The sequence below is a fragment of the Molossus molossus genome, unplaced genomic scaffold (assembly GCF_014108415.1).
Source record: "Molossus molossus isolate mMolMol1 unplaced genomic scaffold, mMolMol1.p scaffold_m16_p_10, whole genome shotgun sequence".
NCBI lineage: Eukaryota > Metazoa > Chordata > Mammalia > Chiroptera > Molossidae > Molossus > Molossus molossus.
Window position 1 is genome coordinate 108918879 of NW_023425345.1, and position 19716 is coordinate 108938594.

Genomic DNA, 19716 nt, shown 5'->3' on the forward strand with positions numbered 1-19716 from the left:
TTGCACACTTTGATATTTGGCAATTGCACTCCTAACATTTTTTGCTATGAAAACATCTGGCGGCAGGAAAGCAGACACACCGTGGGAAGAAGATAGGGTGTGCAGGTCACAGCACTGTGGCCTCTAACTTCTACAACCACACAGTCATAGCTGGGTATGAGCTTTGAGTAGTGAGTGTTTTTTCTTTATTATTTTTATCTAGAAGTCTACATTTTCTTGGATAGTATTCACTTTTTGTAGTACTTGAGGACATCTTATTCCCTTTCTGAAGTTCAGAGGCTTCGCCGAGACAGTAATGTGATGGTTCAATGCCACTGGTTTTGGTTTCTGTTTTTGACTTTGAGAAATCAGCACGAGTTTTTCAATTTTTGCATGTTGTACTTTGACTGTGATACATGTAATTATTTATTTTCTTTTTCTTTTTTATCCTCACCCGAGGACATTTTTGCACTTACCTTGAGACAGAGAGGTAGAGAGAGGGAGGAAGAGAGAGAAACATCAACATGAGAGAGACACATGGACTGGTTGCCACCCACACGACCCCAACGACCCCAACTGGGGCCGGGGACAAACTGCAACCAAGGTTCGTGCCCTTAGCGGGAACCGAATCTGGGACTCTCTGGTCTGCGGGCCAAAGCTCTAACCGCTGAGCCAAACCGGCCAGGGCTGTAATTATTCTTTTTTATTTATCTCACTTTTTTTGGTGGTGTTGTTAATCCTCACCTGAGGATACTTTTCCATTTATGTTCAGATAGAGTGAGAGGGACGGAGAGAGACACACACACATTGACTGGTTGCCTCGCGCACGACCCTAACCAGGGCTGGGGACGAAACCGCAACTGAGGTACGTGCCTTTGACCAGAATAGAACCTGTGACTCTTTGCTCTGTGGGCCAACACTCTAACAGCTGAGCCAAACTGGCCAGGGATGAGGATATGTTTTTCATTGATTTTTTTTTTAAAGAGAGAGCGAAGGGAAGGGGGAAGGGGGAGAGAGAGAAACATCCATGTGAGAGAGACATATCGATTGGTTGCCTCCCGCATGAACCCTGACGAGGGCCAGGGATTGAACCTACAACCCAGGTACATGTCCTTGACTGGAAACCGAATCTGCAACCCTCTGGTGCATGGGCCGACACTCTAACCACCGAACCATGGCGGCCAGGGCTCTTTATCCCACTTTTGGCTTAGCTTTGAAAATCTGAGGATCTCATTAATCCTTGAAAATTCTCAGCCATTCATTTTTTCCTTTCCCTCATTCTGTCTTTCAATATTTGTATTAGATACACATATCTAATCACTTTGTCCTGCATTCTGGGTAATTTCTTCAGCTCTGTCTCCCAGGTCATGAACTCTCTTCCCCTGATCTGATCTGCTCCTCAGGGATCAGGAAGTTTTTCTGTAAAGGACCAGATATGAAATATTTTAGGCTTTGTGTACCATATAGTTTCTGACTATAAATGATTGCGTATGGCTGTTCTCCAGTAACACCTCATTGACAAAGGCAGGTGGTAGATCGAGCCAGATTTGGTCCGCAGGCTGTCGTTTTCTGACCCCTGCTTTAAACCATCTATTGCATTTCTGACTGCAATTCTAGTTTTCTTTTTGGAAGTTCAATTTGTTTTTTCAAGTCTGCCTAGTAATTTTTATATTCTTTTATTCCATTGTCATACTTAAGATACATAAGTCCTCTCCACTGTCTGAGTCCAATTGCTAAGTTTGTACAGAGGGAACTTGGACAGTGAGGATACCTGATTCCTGCATTCTGGCCAGCAAGTGTTCAAGTTCAGATAGAGGATAACAACCCTACCTCAAACAAAGTATCTGTATCCGTTCAGTTTTAGAACTCAGAAAACAAGAGATATGTATATTCTTACTTTTAAGATATATTCTTTATCTGACAATTATAATATATGTAGTCTTTGAAGACCAGATTCTACAGTTTCTGTTGCTCACTTATAGAAGCTTATTTCCTCATGTGTTTTCTTAAAGCTGTAGGTTCTTGCTCTTCATCGGAAGGAATTATTAGAGGCTTATTTAAAGTATACTCCTCCAGGGAAGGTTAAATTTGTTTTCTAGCTCCCTGGGAGCACCACCAACTCAATTCCACTCTCTCCCAAATTTTCAGCTTGGATTCTTCAGGCCACACAGGTAGTATGTGTTCTAGCTCCAAAGCCATCAGGACTTGCAGTTAGGAATTTCAGGGAGCTTTTCCTGTTTATCATGTTCCAACAGAGCCAAGGCGGAGACCTATCCTTTGTGGGGTGAATTCTTTTCTATCTGACCGACTAATGGTGTTGTCTATTAGTGTCTGCTGGCTTTATGAAGGGTATTCTTTGATCTGACCTCTGCGGGTCCAGGCTTCATCTCTTGTCCCCCAGGAGTGGCCTACAAACAAGGCCCTGGGCCACTAGGAATTTGCTAGAGCAAACACCAGCTTCTGTACTTAGGTCTTTGCATTTAAATTTTCTACTCATTTTTGGTTCCCAAATAATTTCCTTCTTTCTTGCTGACTCAGCCATGAATTTTTAAAGTATTTTTCATTTTCTTATTTCTTTTTCCTTCCTCTTTTTCTTTTTTTAAAAATTGATTTTAGAGAGGGGAAGGGACAGGATTCAGAGGAAGGAGGAGGGAGGGAGGGAAGGAGGGAGGAAGACAGAGAAACGGAGGTAGAAAGAGAGAGACACTGATGTGAGAAAAATATTTATTGGTTGCCTCCCGCACTTACCCCGACCAGGGACTGAACCCGCAACCTGGCACATGCCCTGACCAGGAACCAAACCCTACACCTTTTGGTGTATAGGACCACGCTCTGATCTACTGAGCCACACCAGCCATGGCCCCTCTTTAAAAAAAAAAAAAAAAAAAATACTCAGTCTACTGTTTTCAGGAGTGCTCTACGTGGAGGAGTTTCCCTGAATATTCAGTCCATCTTACAGTCAAAAATAAAGTCTGTAATAATTTCACATCAGGAGACACACACAAAAATGTTATCAGAAAGGTGAAGTGCACCCTGTCTCACAGACGAGAAAGCAGGCCTGCGGCCTCGGCGTATCAGGACGATGCTCTAGCCCACTGGGCACTCGGCCAGGGCTAGAATGTTTCAGTTTTTAAATATGAGTCCTTTTTCTTGTGAGAAAGTGGGTTTTATAACATAGGCTCTATTCATAAACAAGCCCAGAGGCTGACGACATCCACTTCCCCCACGTTCTCTTCAAATAAAAATGAAGTCAGTTTCGAAGGAAAGACAGTCTTAACTTATGTAGAAAGAGCATGAAAATTATCTACAGTTGTAAATAAACTGAAAGTAGAAAAGAAAAAAAGAGAAGATGAAAAGCAATGTACTTCATTTTTGTTAATTCTTTTTAAATCCTCACCTGAGGATGTTTTTCTTCAGATAGAGTGGGAGGGAGGGAGGGAGAGAGAAACACTGATGAAAGACTGACACATCGACTGGCTGCCTCCCGCATGACCTGACCAGGGCCGGGGACCGAACTGCGATGTGCCCTTGACCAGAATCGAACCCACAACTCATTGGTCCACAGGCCGATGCTCTAACCATTGTGCAAACCCAGTTAGGCCAATTTTTATTAATTCTTTAAACAACTGGATCATAGCAAAGATTTTATGATTTAAATTCAATGATTTTACCAAACTGAGTACATAATATATTTACACTAGTAATGAAAATAAAATATATAGATTTTTATCTTTTTTTTTTTTTTTTTAATCCTCACTCGAGGACATTTTTCCATTTTTTGTTCAGATAGAGTGGGAGGGAGAGAGAGGAAGAGAGAGAGAGAGAAACATCGACGTAAAGGGACACATCGAGTGGCTGCCACCCGCACAACCAACCAGGGCCGGGGACAAACTGCAACCGAGGTACACGCCCTTAGAGGGAACTGAACCCGGGTCTCTCTGTACCGCAGGCCGATGCTCTAACCACTGAGCCAAACCGGCCAGGGCTAGATTTTTATCTTTAATACCATCAATGATATTTAAACATTGTGATGACCAGTAATTGTGCTCTGTGGCAGGAGAGGAGACACGGCCACTGTCAGGACCACTGTCTGTGGGTAACTTTTACCTGAAGCATTTGCTATAATTTCCAACTCTAACATACTTTTTAAATCCAATAAAATATCTGACTTTCCTGTTTGTTTCTTATTACATTGACTTCAGTAAGCTTTTAAGTGAACATTATTTTGTTTATGGAAGAGTGCGAAGGAGACCACATTGTAAAGTTTCTGTTGTTCACTGCTCTCTGGTTGCAATGAGACAGTTTCTTGGGAGCTGTGCCATCTCCAGCTTCGGGGCTTCCAGTGGCATCACAGCCCCAGATCAGGCCCGGACGCAGGGGGTGGAGCCCAGCGCCAGGCGGAGAAAGAGGCCCGTGGTCGGGGCCACACCGAGGCAACTGTGCAGAACACAATTACGCCCGGGATTATTTCCAGCTGAGCATTTCGTGTATTCTTGGCATTTTCTGTCATAAATAATGTGATCCGTGTGTGTATATGCAAAGACCCTCTGTCCGCGTCTCTGGTGTGCCCTTTGAAAGGTGTGGCAGAACATCACCCGCCTCAGCTTCCACCAGCAGCGCCGCTCAGAAAGAAGGCTCTCCCCCCGGGGTCCTGGCCGAAGAGCTGGCCTTGCTCAGCGTGCGGGTCAGGGCGTTTCTGCAGCGGCTGGCGAGGCTGCACACTGACCACCGGACAAAGAGAAGGGTTCCAAACAGTCTCTTCTGAAGTGATTCTTGTGGCGAACTATGAACTCTGATTGTACTCTCCATTAGACATGGAACATCTTTTTGGTCTCTCTTTCATCCTCAGATTGATATTCAACTTAGCACCAGCTAAAATGCAGTCACTAAGGAAATTACTCTCACTCCATAAGTATGAGGGAATTTTTGTTTATTGTTAGAAACACTAACAGCTTCAGATAGCACATTTGAGACCTTGTGTGTGAATCTCCTGTTCAACGAATTTTGTAGTCTGACTTGCAAGGTACCTGCCCTCTGTCATGAGGAAGCTGCTCGTCCTCTGCTCTGTCCCTTCTGAGAGTTGAGGGCCACACATCCAAAGCCCCCTCCCGGCCCCAGCATCTGAGGCGGTCAGGCCGGTCAGTGCAGTGCACAATGGGACCCATGCTCGGACCAGCTGTACTCTGAGCACGTCAGCTCGTTTGCACGTGGCTCCAGCTGGAGGCTCAGGGTCACCACACTGCTCACTCCTCCTCTGTTCATCTAACTGTGTTACTGCCCATCAAACTGAAGCCAGCTCTGACAGCCACGATACAGCAGCACCCAGGGGCACAGGGAGTTATGTGGAGGGATCAGTGAGCATAAAGGCAAAGTAGATAATGTATTTATTCTGGTTTTATAATAATTTGCATCCTAAATGCTTAACTCAGTCCTTGGTATATAAAAAGGACACGGAATAAGCAGCTGGAAGGGAATCGGGACTTCCTGACTACCAGGAACTCGACAGATGTTTCTTTGCTGCTAGAAAGGCAGAAAACAGGAAGGGATGGGGGAATAGTATATACAAACTATGCACGTGTGTATATACTTACAGATATATGTACTACAAGTACTTTACAGTTCATCACACAGAAATATGTATTGTATACATATTTATGAATTTTAGACTGGGTTTCCTGTGCTTCTTGTAAGTCACCTCTGATGGAAATTCCAAGAGGTGTTGGACGAGTGTTTTAATTGCAGCATTACTGGAATACATGTTCCACTTTCCAAACTGGTAACTTCAAAAACCAACACTCACTAGTAGATATAATTTATAGTATTTCTGTTGAAAACCCTCTTTGATACAGTAAGGCAGTGGTCCGTGTGCTGACATTTACCTTCATGTACAGGTACACGTGAGCCCACAACACCAGGAGCTACCTGGGAACAGCCAGCCCAAGGTCGTGCACTGTGCAGAGGTGCATACGAAGATGGTCACCAAAATTCGGGGCCTGCCCACGTTCTCCTTTGCCAAAGAAATTGCTCTCCCTGTGCCTCCTGTGTGTACACTCAGCTCCTCCTTCAACAACCCTACCGGGTGGGTCCTACGTTCACTCTCATTGGACGGCCGAAGCAACCGTGACAAAGATTGAGGAACTTGCCTGAGATCACGAGATGCGGTAACTTGAAAATGGACGCTGAATGAACAGCAGGACTGTGGAAGGAATCACAATGACCTCAAACGAAGGGCAGTGGCTACAGGCTAGAGGGAAGGGGCACCTTCTGCTGACACAGTCTTCCACTCCGCTATTCTGCATGTGACATATTTGGAGGTGGCTGGGTGTAAACAGATGAGATCATTTTAAGAGGGAAAGTTCGGCCTGGCTGGTGTGGCTCAGTGGACTGAGCGTGGTCCCATGGCTGAGAGGTCCTGGATGGATTCCCGGTCAGGACACATGCTCAGGTTGCAGGCTCCATCCCCAGTGAGGGGTGTGCAGGAGGCAGCCAATCAAAGTTTCTCTCTCACATTGATGTTTCTATCTCTCTGCCTTCCTCTCTCTCTAAAATATCAATACAAACATATTTTTAAATACGAGGAAAAGTTCAAGGACAGTGTCATTGTGGAGCTGCGCCCTTAGACTGGATGGTTGCAACTGGTGCTCTGTTGAAAGGAAACCCTTGAACCCACCTGTCATGACGGCAGCATTCATGGGGGACTGGGCTAGAGCAGGGATCAGCTAAGCCAGTCGGCGGGCCAGACCTGGCCTGCTTTTGTACATCTAGTGAGATAACAATGGTTTATAGAATTTTTTAATGGTTAAGAAAAACACTAAAGAAGAATATTTTGTGACACATGACGTTTACATGACACTCGAAGTTCAGTGTGTGAACATGAAGTGTGAGACTCGGCCAGGCCAGCCCCTCCATGTTGTCTGTGCTGCCTCTGGTCACAGTGGCACGAGGGGACATGCCCTGGAGCCCAAACTCTCGACTGTCTGGGCCTTTATGGGGAAAGTGAGCTGACTCTCAGCTCGAGAACCACCGTTGACAGGGGACATGTTAGCAGATTGGACCAGCCACTGTGGCTGCTAACGTTTTTTTTTTTTTTATCCTCACCCGAGGACATTTTTCCATTTTTTGTTCAGGTAGAGTGGGAGGGAGAGAGAGGAACAGAGAGAGAGAGAGAGAGAGAGAGAGAGAGAGAGAAACATTGATGTGAAAGGAACACATCGAGTGGCTGCCACCCGCACAACCGGCCAGGGCCGGGGACAAACTGCAACTGAGGCACGCGCCCCTAGCGGGAACCGAACCCGGGTCTCTCAGGACCGCAGGCCGACACTCTAACCGCTGAACCAAACCGGCCAGGGCTCTGCTAACTGTTTTGATAGCTCCACTCCCAAGTCCTCGGCGGGGCCGTGCCTCAGAGTGCGGCAGCCAGGGTGCCCACAGCTGCTCCTGCGCAAGGCGGGTGCTCACCTGGGACGAAGCTGACCAGAATGACACCGGAGAAGCAAGAGCCCCCAGTCCTGGCAGCTTTCGAAGGCTTTTTCACCCTGTACAGACTCCCTCTCTTTCTCCTGGAGATTACCTGCATTCTGTTCATTTGAGTCTCTGAATTTTGCTGTATTCACACAGATTTCCTACCTCCCCTCTGCAGACAGCGATCTTCGTCCCTTCATATGCGGTGGCCACTGAGTATGTGCCACTGGGTCCCAGCAAAGCTGCGCAGAGGTGTTCCAAAGACCTTCCCACCCTTGACTATAATCTTAACATAGAACTTTGATTTAAAAAAAAACACATGGTTACAATGTACTTTAGAAAAGTCTTCAAAAAGTTGACCTTTAAGTGAATTTCTGTTCACTGAGTCATAATATTCTATAATTTTCATTACAAAATTATTTTTGGTGTAAAATTGGGATACATTTTCGTAGGAATAATTTGCCCCAAGACATAATAAAAACTAAATTTAAAATGCAGCAAAGCATTAAGCATCACACAGAGTAAACAAAAACAAATTTGAAACAGAACCTTAACAACACAATATGGGGCGTGTGTGTGGTGAGCACAGGTGCATGGGGAGCGGGAAACAGGGCGAGCTGTGCGTGAGCGCAGGTGCACGCGGGGGGCAGGGAGCGGGGAGCACAGGTGCACAGGGAGCGGGAAGCAGGGCGAGCTGTGCGTGAGCGCAGGTGCACGCGGGGGGCAGGGAGCAGGGAGCACAGGTGCACAGGGAGTGGGAAGCAGGGCGAGCTGTGCGTGAGCGCAGGTGCACGCGGGGGGCAGGGAGCGGGGAGCACAGGTGCACGGGGAGCGAGGACTCCCGGTTTCCTGGCCTCTAGGCGCAGCAGGAGTTCGGCCACCGCCCATAGCCACTTGGCCCATGTGGACTGCGCACAAGCTGACTATCGAGACTGAACTCCAGGTCAAAACTCTACTTGGGGGGACTGACCTTTCATTTGATATGACTTAATTTTTCTTCTAAACTGATTGATGTTTGGCACTGAGCTGCTAAAACCTTACCTCAAAATTGTGCATTTAAAAGAGAAATACATCTTTACTTCATATAGTTAAAACAAATTCATTTAATTTAATTCTGTTTTAAAAGCAAACTAATGTGCTGCCAATCCTGGAATGGCTATTCAAAATTCTAAGCCAGGCAGTACTGCCTTTCAGCATGATTTGTACCAAGTAATACTCATACCAGTCACACTGACTCAGCACCAGTGTGTGCCAGGTAGGCACAGCCTTCTTTAGGTGGTGTGTGCAGGGCTCACAGCACCGGGGCCATGACATAGCCAGGACAAGCGGCCGAGGCTGGATGACTACACACTGCCACACACTGTGGTTGCACACACTCTGTCACATCTGAACCTGTATTATCTCACTGGAGACACAGCTGTGGTTCTAGAGAGTGGTCCCAGGCCAGCAGCACCAGCTGAGACCTCGCTGGAAACGTAGATCCCTGCCCATCACAGACTGACTGACTCAGAAGCACCAGCCTGCCTGCCAGCTCCCAGGTGATTCTGAGCGTGCTGACCTCTGACAGCCACTGAGGAGGGGGCGGTTAGTACAAATTAACAGCAAGAATCAGCCTGTCAGGAGACTAGTCTGAGCCATAAAAAAAGAACAACTTCTAAGGACCCTTGAGCACTTCAGAAATAGCTATTTTATATAAACAAATAATGATGATGTATTAGTTCTCCAAGGTCCTCGGTCGTAGGCAATTATCTAAAAATCAAATTGCAGCCCTGGCTGGTTTGGCTCAGCGGTTAGAGCGTCGGCCTGCGGTCCGGAGAGACCCGGGTTCGGTTCCCGCTAAGGGCACGTACTTCGGTTGCAGTTTGTCCCCGGCCCTGGTTGGTCGTGCGGGTGGCAGCCACTCGATGTGTCCCTTTCACATCTATATTTCTCTCTCTCTCTCTCTTCCTCTCTCTCTCCCTCCCACTCTATCTGAACAAAATATGGAAAAATATCCTCAGGATATTTTTAATATCCTGATATTAAAATAAATAAATAAATAAAAATAAATAAATAAATAAATAAATAAAATAAAAATCAAATTGCAGGCAGTGCATTTAAATTACTATACTTAAAACACATTGTTGACCACTCATGAGTTAGCTCGTAAAGAAGTTTCTCGGTTTGTTGATATTAATGGGACAAATGAAAAAAAAATCACATTGGAGGGATTACTGGTCAACAGACCCTTTGGTTGAAGCTCCAATATCTCCTAAAACTATGAGGAGAATAAGGTTTGAACATTTTTCCATCTTAGTGATAATTGACAAAACACATCTAGTGAAGACAGACTGTACAAAATGAGGTCTCTTTCGGATTACTTTCTTCCAAAATTTCAGTCTTTGTCTGTACCTAAGCAGGAGTTGTCCCTAGACGAAAGCGCAGCAAAACCAGATATATTTGCAAAACATGTTGTGCACCATTGCATGTAGGTGATTGCTACATAGTACACCACACCAAAAAATTACTAAAATATATAATATGTATAAAATATCTATGCAGCAGGTATATACAACGTTTCATTTAAATTCATTATGTATAAATAAAGTATACTGAAGTTTATTTATAGTTTCACTTTCATGCTCAATTACAAAAAAATAGCCGGTGACATGAAATAACTTCTGCGTAAAATTGCCGGTCGGCAATGTGTCAAACTAGCTTATGGCTGGCGTCATTTGGAGTCACATAAAAATTGTCCCTTTCTCCTAACTGCACTGTGCATCTAATCCAGCCCGAAGGGTCAAGTATTTCCATGTTAGGCTGTTAACATGCAGGTGCAGGCTCTGCAGGTTAGAGGTGGGAGATGGGAGACTGGGGCTCCCCTGTGGGGCCTGTGCTAGGAACTCCTGAATGGCAAGTGGGTGAGAGCCATGCGGGTGACTGCTGCGGGCGGGTGGGGGCCGCTGCTGGGGACGGGAGTGCGTCTAGTCCAGTGCGTGTGGGGTGCTGGGGGGACAGCACGAGGGAAAAGAGAGGAGAGAGTGACAGAAAAGTCCACAGCATGTTTACTCAGACTTCAAGGCCAGGGACTGCCGTGCCCTGGGCCTATGCTGAGAACGGGAGAAAGGAGTCAGAAAACATGATTCTTGTCATCAAAAGCTCTCCAACTTGGGTTTCAGGATGAAGGGAAGAAATAAGGAACAAAAAGGCAAATGGTGGAGAAAGCGGGCAAGTCCCCTGGGAAAAAACTATTTAGTGCTTTCAACTTGTGCCAAGAGAACCAGGAGCATGAACCGGATTGTAAACATGCCTCCATACCGCAGCTTCTGCTCCAAAGCGCCCTCGTTGAGAATAAAGCTTCCTTGTGCACTAGAACTGACTACCTGTGCTGGACTGAAGTGGACTGGGTCAGAGAGAGAAACACTCATTAGAGAAGAACCAGAACAAGCAGCAGGGGGCCGGGACAGGAGGCAGCTTCCCGACAGAAGCCTCCTCTGCACACGGGCAGCTGGCCTCTCCTACACGTCAGTTTTGCTTCGCCGCCCTGACCTGACTGCGGATGAGGCCTGGGCCTGTTCTGTTCTGAGGCATGGCATGATTCCAGAAATATTAGGGGAAGGTTACCTAGAGAGGTGGAGCAGCTCTGGATGTCAGAGGACCTGGTACCTTGGTGGCCTGAGGTATACCTTGACCTTTTTGAGAGGTGGACATTGGAGTGGGTCTGGGGATACTGACTCAGGGCTCTGGTTAAGTTCCAACTTACTCAACAGTTCTGGGCCTGCCCTGGCATCCTGTTAGGAAGTCCTGATGCTTCTGAAGCAGATTTTCAAAGTGCAGACATCAGGGTAACTCGGGCTCAGGTGAGGGGTTTACACTGGAGACATTTCATGAGTTACCAGGGAAGGCTAGGAGCTTCCCATCAGGCTGTTGCTGCTGTTTGGGAGGGACTGGGTGGTGATTCTGAACTCAAGATTTTTAGAGGAAGTGTAGGATCCTTAGAGGATGGTAAATCTGGTCCCAGAATTTTAGTAAATAATTAATACTTCTGTAGGGTTTACTCAAAACAATGATTCCCCAACGGGACACTCAGTTTCTACAGAGCTCGTATCAGGACGGCCAGCTTCCTGAGTGAGGAGGAGCCCGCCCAAGGCCCTGCGACGGACCACAAGCCTGCCCGCCAGCTTTGGGTGCTCTGAAGGGTTCTGGTGCGCATAGGTCCTCGGCCCCTCTGTGCTCCAGATGAGAGCTCGGAAAGCCACATGCGTGTTCGGGTGGCCGTGTGCAAACTGCTTGGGCACAACACCTAACTCGCCCTGAAGTGATTTTTAGCTATTATTTATCCTAAGTGTGAATACTCATGTCTCATTGAATACTTTATTCGATGATGAGGTGTCCCATTGGAATTACATGCTATATAGGTAATGTACCATATTACTTTTCTAAACTCCAAAAAATGCCAAACCCAGAGCACACTCGGCTCCAGAGGCTTGGATGGGGCTGGGGGAGGGACTGCTGTCTCTGGCTTACAGCCAGCTGCAGGGGCCCGTTTCTCAGGCCCAGGACGCAGCGAACTCTAACCCCAGACAGACAAAGGGATATGATAAAGCAGGAGAGGGGGTGAGGTAGGGGCAAAATGGGGCATATCAGTGTCCACTGTGACCAGGAGCCTGAGGAGACAGGAGGTGGCAGCCTGCCCTTGGCACTCCCGGGGTATAGGCTCTGGGCAGAGCTCCTGAGACCTGAGGGTGGCCGGGCCAGGACTTTGCAGCTCAGTGGGAGGAGAGGACCAACCCCTGGAGAGCCAGGGGCTTGCTGGCACCGGGGCACTGAAGACTAGCGGCCTGGCGGACTTGGCTGTGGGGGCAGCTCCCTCAGTGCTGGAGCCTCACGTGTCTTTCCAGCTAAGCCAGAATTTCCGAGCGCGGGGCCACTGCCTCACTCATCCCTGTGTTCTGGGCCCCGGGCAGCACCCAGGGAACATTTGTGAATGAGTAAAAGGCCTGCCTGCCTCAGGGTCACATCCTGCTTTGTCCTGACTCCTAGGCCACAGACACGCATGACAGAATGCAACCGGGCAGCTGCATGGACCAGGCCACTCATGCACAACTCTGCTAAGTAGGGACGTAAGACAATGGAGCTGTGTTTATTGGTTCTTTGTAGCATTTATTTTTCTAATAGTTTATTTAAACCACCAAATTTCTACTAAGTTTAACTTCAACTACCCCCCGAGGCAGAGGAAGAAGGCAGATTTCGTTGATAGAAGAAGGGAAGGGAGACTTGCCAAACAAACCTTCTTATTAAGTGACGATGTCACGAGCAGTTACAGAGTCAAGGACTTTGGAGATGCAAACAACTTCAGAAATCACCTAAATCCTACAGTGTTTACATGGTTGCTCCAGAGACATGTGGTCGTCATGACCGAGACTGGAACAAGGACTGAGTCCCTGAGTCCCCAGACTGGCACTGTTTCTACACTAAAGGTGAGATGAAGCCCCAGGGCTGTCTGCATTCTACCAGGCCATCTTACTTCTCGTGGTATTTCCTTAAAGTGCAAATTTTAAATATTACACAGTAAAACCTCGTTAGAATGGACATCTATGATAATTTATCCAACCTGAACCTGTTTGTTACGTAATTAGCAGAAAAAGGTATGGTTAAGAACCAAAATTGCAACCTGGCTGGGTAGCTCAGTTGGTTGGAGTGTCGTGCCAATATGCCAAGGTTGAGGGCTCGATCCCCAGTCAGGGCACATACAAGAATCAACCAATGAATGCATAAATAAGTAGAACAACAAATCAATGTTTCTCTCTCTTCCTAAAATCACTAAAAAAAACAAAAACAAAATAAAAAAAGAACTAAAATTGCTAACATTTACAAGCACTCAATTTACATATCAGACTGACTGCGCACAAAATTCACTAGAATAAGTGAGGGTTTACTGTGTACACACACACACACACACACACACACACACACACACAGATAAAGGATGTTTCTGGATTGTTTCAAAATGTCTGCAGAAGCTCAATGCTAATCGCAGCCTCAGGACGGCAGGGTACTCACCGCTGCCAGCACTGCCCTCTCTCCTGCCGCGGGGGCCTCCGCTGCTGTCTCTGCCAGACTTTATACGCTAGAACAAGAAGACAAGTTTAGAACAACAACTCACGCCTGGCTGGTGTGGCTCAGTGGTGGAGAGTCGACCCTGCACCAAGAGGTCACCAGATCGATTCCCAGTCAGGGCACATGCCCAGGCTTGGGCTCAATCCCTGGTGGGGCTGTGTGGGAGGTGGTCAATTGATGTTTTATCTCACTGATGTTTTTCTCTCTCTCTCCCTCTCTCTCTAAAATCAATAAAGAAAAATATAAAATAAAAGAATAACTCATATTTCTTCAAAGTTAGATATAAAAATGTTGATTTTCAAGGACTGTCGCTGTGTAATCTGAAGGCTCCGCGCTCCCACTCTCCTGAAAGCTGGGGTCGAATGGACTATTACTGGAGCTGGCTCTATAGCAGCAAAGACGACACTGCCTTGAAGTTGGGGCTCGAAGCCTGCCCGCCGCCACGCTGAGCCTGTCACTCACTCAGATGGCGCTCACTCCTAACTCAGTCACCTCTGCTTATACAGCAGCCTGAAACCCACCTGTTCTCTTAGTGTGGAAGTTCAGGTTTAAACACTCGTTTGGCGGGGTGGGGAGAGAGAATCTATTAAAAGGCTATTTCCTGCCCTGGTCCTATTCTACAATGGTTGGACCTAAACTACTACAGAGAAAAAAGGCAGCTGGCTTTTGAAATTCAACTTCTACAATAAATGCACTATTAAAATCTCATAAAATGCCTAATCTGTTCATCGGTCTACTTTCTTAGACACAGACTCACCCTTACTGAGAAACACCTCCATGCTGTGACATTCTTAGTTCCCTTCCCTACTTTCTTGCTTTCTGTTAGAATCTGCCATCCGCACCCTGGAGGGCGTGAGGTGGCCTCTGGCAGCTGAGGAGGGAGCCCTGCAAGGACAGGTGACAACCGACTCTCACCACAGTGAACACAGACGCCGGGGAGCAGCCACACCGGGGCGCACAGAGTAGAGCCACAGGTCTGTGTTTATTGACATGGAAAGCTGTCCATGTTATTTTGGGAGAAAGTGTGGGGGTAATAAGCCAGTATTTTTGTAAAAATTCCATTTTTGTAAAAAAAATTCTCCTTGAAAATACAGGTATTGCTATGTTTGTATATATTTGTAAAACGCCCAGAAAGACATACACGAAAATGTTCACAGTGATTGCAAAGTGTTAGGAGGGGTGATTTTTACTTCTTTCTTTATACATTTTTATTTGAATGAAAATATTACTTACAAAAGTAATCTACCTGATTAAAAAAAATTTATTTTTTAGAATATGAAAAAAAGCCCTGGCTGGTGTTGCTCAGCGGTTAGAGCATTGGCCTGTGCACGAAAGGGGCATGAGTTCAATTCCTGGCCAAGGGCACGTGCCTGGGTTGCAGGTTCCATCCCCGGCTCCAGTCAGGGTCATGTAGGAGGCAACCAATCAATGTGTCTCTCTCAAATTGATGTCTCCCTTCCTCCCTCCCTCCTACTCTCTCTAAAACTCAATGGAAAAATATCTCCGGGTGAGGAATAAAAAACCCTACGCAACTGTCTTCCACCCTGCTCTCCCGCTCTGCTCTCTGGCTGCACACGGCCACCCCTGGAGCACTGCTCTGGGCGGGAGTCAGGAGGCACAGGGCTCGCTGCCCAGCCCCGGCAGAGACAACGTGTGGGGCTTCTTCTCACACAGAACAGGACCCCTTGAGCACAAAGGAGAGAACAGTCTTCTCCGTAATAGTTCCAAGAAGATGACGAGTTTCTCAGATAAATTACTCTATATAAACAACTTAGGTCTAGGGGAGACACAATATCCTGCTGCACATAACTTGAATCAATTTATCTTTCTTTCTCAGGTCTACACAAATCCTTTTCCATTTTATTCTACTTTATTAATTAATTTATTTTTGTTATAGATGTTTCTCCTTTTTCTCCCACTGATTCCCCCCTCCTCCACCCTCCCCGCCCTGTCTCTAGCTTTGTTGTCCATGTCCATTGCTTATGCATACATGCATATAAGTTCTGTGGTTTATCTCCCCCAACCACCCTCTCTTCTGGGGATTGTAGGTCTGTACCCCACTTCCACATCTCTGGGACTACCCTGTTCGTCAGACTGTTATGTTCATTATATTCGACAAATAAGTGAGATCATATGATACTTGTCTTTCTCTGTTTGGCTTGTTTTGCTTAAGATAATACTTTCCAGGTCCCTCCATGTAGTCTCAAAGGATAAGAGATCTTTCTTTCTTACAGCTGCATAGTACTCCATTGTGTATATGTACCACTGCTTTTTTATCCATTCATCAACGGATGGACATTTGGGCTGTTTCCAGATCTTAGCTATTGTAAATACTGCTATGAACATGGGGGTACATATATCCTTTCTGATTGGTGTTTCAGGCTTCTTAGGGTATATTCCTAGAAGTGGGATCACTGGGTCAAATGGAAGTTCAATTTTTAATTATGTTAGGTAACACCACATTGTTTTCCATAGTGGCTGCACCAGTCTGCATTCCCACCAGCAGTGTACTAGAGTCCCCTTTTCTCCACACCCTCGCCAACACTTGTTATTTGTTGATGGCGGCCATTGTGACAGGTGTGAGGTGATGCCTCATTGTTGTTTTAATTTGCGTCTCTCTGATGATTAGTGATGTTGAGCATTTCTTCATATGTTTCTTTTTTCTTTTTTTTTTATCCTCACCCGAGGACATTTTTCCATTTTTTGTACAGATAGAGTGGGAGGGAGAGAGAGGAAGAGAGAGAGAAACATCGACGTGAAAGGGACACATCGAGTGGCTGCCACCCGCACGACCAACCAGGGCCGGGGACAAACTGCAACCGAAGTACATGCCCTTAGCGGGAACTGAACCCGGGTCTCTCTGGACCGCAGGCCGACGCTCTAACCGCTGAGCCAAACTGGCCAGGGCTCTTCATATGTTTCTTAGCCATTTGTCTGTCCTAATTGGAGAGGTGACTCTTTAGTTCCTCTGCCCATTTTTTAATTGGATTCTTTGTCTTCCTTTTGTTGAGTTGTATGAGCACTCTCTATATATTACAAATTAACCCCTTATCTGATATATCATTGGCAGTTATGCCCTCCCATACAGTGGGTTAACTTTCCATTTTGATGATTGTATCTTTTGCTGTGCAGAAGCTTTTGAGTTTGATGGAGTCCCATGTGTTCATTTTCTCCTTTGTTTCTGTTGCCTTAGGTGATGTATCAGTGAAAATTCTGCTGCGTATGAAATTTTGTTGCCTACAGTTTCCTCTAGGATTTTTATGGATTCATGAGTCACATTTAAGTCTTTTATCCATTCTGAGTTTATTCTTGTGTAGGGTGTAAGTTGATGGTCTAGTTTCATTTTTTTTGCATGTAGCTGTCCAATTATACCAATACCATTAATTAAAGAGGCTGTCTTTACTCCACTGAATGCTCTTGCCAACTTTGTCAAATATTAATTGAGCATATTGCCTTGGGTCCATTTCTGGGTTCTCTGTTCTGTTCCACTGGTCTATATGCCTGTTCTTGTGCCAGTACTAGGCTGTTTTGATTACAGTGACTTTGTAGTATAACCTGAAATCTGGTAATGTGATCCCACCTACTTTGTTCTTCTTTTTCAAGATTGCTGTGGCTATTTGAAGTCCTTTTTTGGTTCCATATAAACTTTTGAAGTATTTGTTCTAGTTCTGTGAAGTATGTCATTGGTATTTTGATGAGGACTGCACTGAATCTATAGATTGCTTTGGGTAATTTGGACATTTTAGTTATGTTAATTCTTCCAATCCATGAAGAAGGTATGTGCTTCCATTTTTTTTATATCTTCTTCTATTTCTTTTATCAATGACCTGTAGTTTTCTGCGTATAGGTCCTTTATTTCTTTGGTTACGTTTTTTCCTAGGTATCTTAATTTTTTTGCTGCGAAGGTAAATGGGATTTTTTAGTTTCTGTTTCTGTGAGTTCATCATTGGTGTATAAGAATGCCATCAATTTCTTGACATTAATTTTGTATGCTGCTACTTTGCCAAATTCATTTAGTAAGTCTATAAATTTTTGATGGTGTCTTTGGGGTTTTCTTCGTATAGTATCATGTCATCTGCAAATAATGACAGTTTCACTTCCTCCTTTCCCATTTGGATCCCTTTGATTTTTTCCTCCTGTCTGATAGCTGTGTCTAAGACTTCCAGTACTATGTTAAATAAGAGTGGTAAAAGTGGGCATCCTTGTCTTGTTCCTGTTCTTAAAAGAAATGCTTTTAATTATTGCCCATTGAGTATGATGTTCGCTGTAGGTCTTTCATATATGGCCTTTATTATGTCGAGATATGATCCCTCTATTCCAAGATTGCTGAGTGTTTTGATCAGAAGTGGGTGCTGGATTTTGTCGAATACTTTTTCAGCATTTATTGATATGATCATATGATTTTTATTTTTCATTTTGTTTAGGTAGTGTATCACATTTATTGATTTGTGAATATTGTACCTGCCTTGCATCTCTGGGATGAATCCCACTTGGTCATGGTAAATAATTTTCTTGATGTATTGCTGGATTCAATTTGCTAGTATTGTGTTCAGGATTTTGGCATCTATGTTCATCAGGAATATTGGTCTGTAGTTTTCTTTCTTTGTAGTGTCTTTATCTGGTTTTGGAATTAGAATTATGCTGGTCTCATAAAACAAATTTGGAAGTCTTCCTTCTTGAATTTTTGAAATAGTTTGAGGAGAATGGGTATTCGTTCTTCTTTGAATGTTCGGTAAAATTCCCCCGTGAAGCCGTCTGGGCCTGGGCTTTTGTTTGCGGGGAAAGTCTTGATTACATCTTCAATTTCTTTCGCTGTTATTGGTCTGCTCAACTTTTCCCTCTCTTCCCAATTCAGTTTTGGGAGACTATGTGTTTCGAAAAATTTGTCCATTTTGCTTAGATTGTTGAATTTATTGCCATATAATTGTTCATAATATTTGTTAACAATCCTTTGTATTTCTGTGGTGTCAGTTATTATTTCTCCTCTTCCATTCCTGATTTTGTGTATTTGGGTTCTCTCTGTTTATTGGTGAGTCTAGCTAAGGGGCCATCAATCTTGTTTATCTTTTCAAAGAACCAACTCTTTGTTTCATTGATCCTTTGAATTGTTTTTTTGGTCTCCATGTCATTTATTTCTGCTCTGATCTTTACTGTTTCCTTCCTTCTACTTGCTCTGGGGTTTTCTTTTTGTTTGCTTTCTAGTTCTTTAAGTTCTGAGGTTAGATATTCTATTAGAAATTTTTCTTGCTTCTCTAGGTAGGCCTGTAGTGTTATGAACTTCCCTCTAAGAACTGCTTTTGCTTCATCCCATACATTTTGTGTTGTTGTGTGTTCATTTTCAATGGTTTCCAGGATGTTTTTAATTTCTTCCTTCATCTCTATGGTAACCCATTCATTGTTCAATAACATGGTATTTAGGCTCCATGTTTTCAAATGTCTTTGCATATTCTTGTTGCCATTGATTTCTAGTTTCATGCCAGTGTGATCTGAGATGCTTGATATGATTTCAATCTTCTTGAACTTGTAGAGACTTAGTTTGTGCCCTAACATGTGGTCTGTCTTTGAGAATGTCCCATGTGCACTTGAGAAAAATGTGAATTCTACAGTTTTGGGGTGTAATTCTCTGTAGATATCTATTAAATCCATTTGATCTAGTGCTTCATTTAGAGTCTGTGTTTCCTTGTTAGTTTTTTGTCCAGAAGATCTATCCAGTGATGTCAGCGGGGTATTGAAGTCCCCTGCTATGATTGTACTGCTGTTGATTTCTCCTTTGAAGTCCTCCAGAAGATTTTTAATATATGATGTTGCTCCTATATTGGATGCATATATGTTTACCAAGGTTATATCTTCCTGTTGGATACTTTCAATATTATGTAGTGGCCTTCTTTGTCTCTAGTTATGGCCTTCATTTTGAAATCTACTTTATCAGATATGAGTATTGCTACCCCAGCTTTTTTTTGCTTTCCGTTTGCTTGAAAGATTTTTTTCCATCCCTTCACTTTCAACCTATGTGAGTCTTTTGTTGTGAGGTGGGTTTCTTGTAAACAACATATATGTGAGTCTTGCTTTCTTATCCAGTCAGCTACTCTGTGTCTTTTTATCGAAGCATTCAAACCATTCACATTTAAGATGATAACTGATATGTACTTATTTATTGCCAGTTTTCTTCAGTGTGGT

General features: G+C 44.7%; 1 protein-coding gene across 3 annotated transcripts in view; it reads right to left on the minus strand.

The window, feature by feature from the left end:
• The window catches only part of IFT88 (intraflagellar transport 88), a 145619-nt gene that overhangs the window by 9083 nt on the left and 116820 nt on the right, over positions 1 to 19716 (minus strand). For all 3 annotated transcript variants that reach the window (XM_036250934.1, XM_036250936.1, XM_036250935.1), the window contains one exon: positions 13483 to 13549. In XM_036250934.1, coding sequence (XP_036106827.1) covers positions 13483 to 13549 — 67 coding nt within the window. The remainder of the gene's footprint in view (positions 1 to 13482; positions 13550 to 19716) is intronic.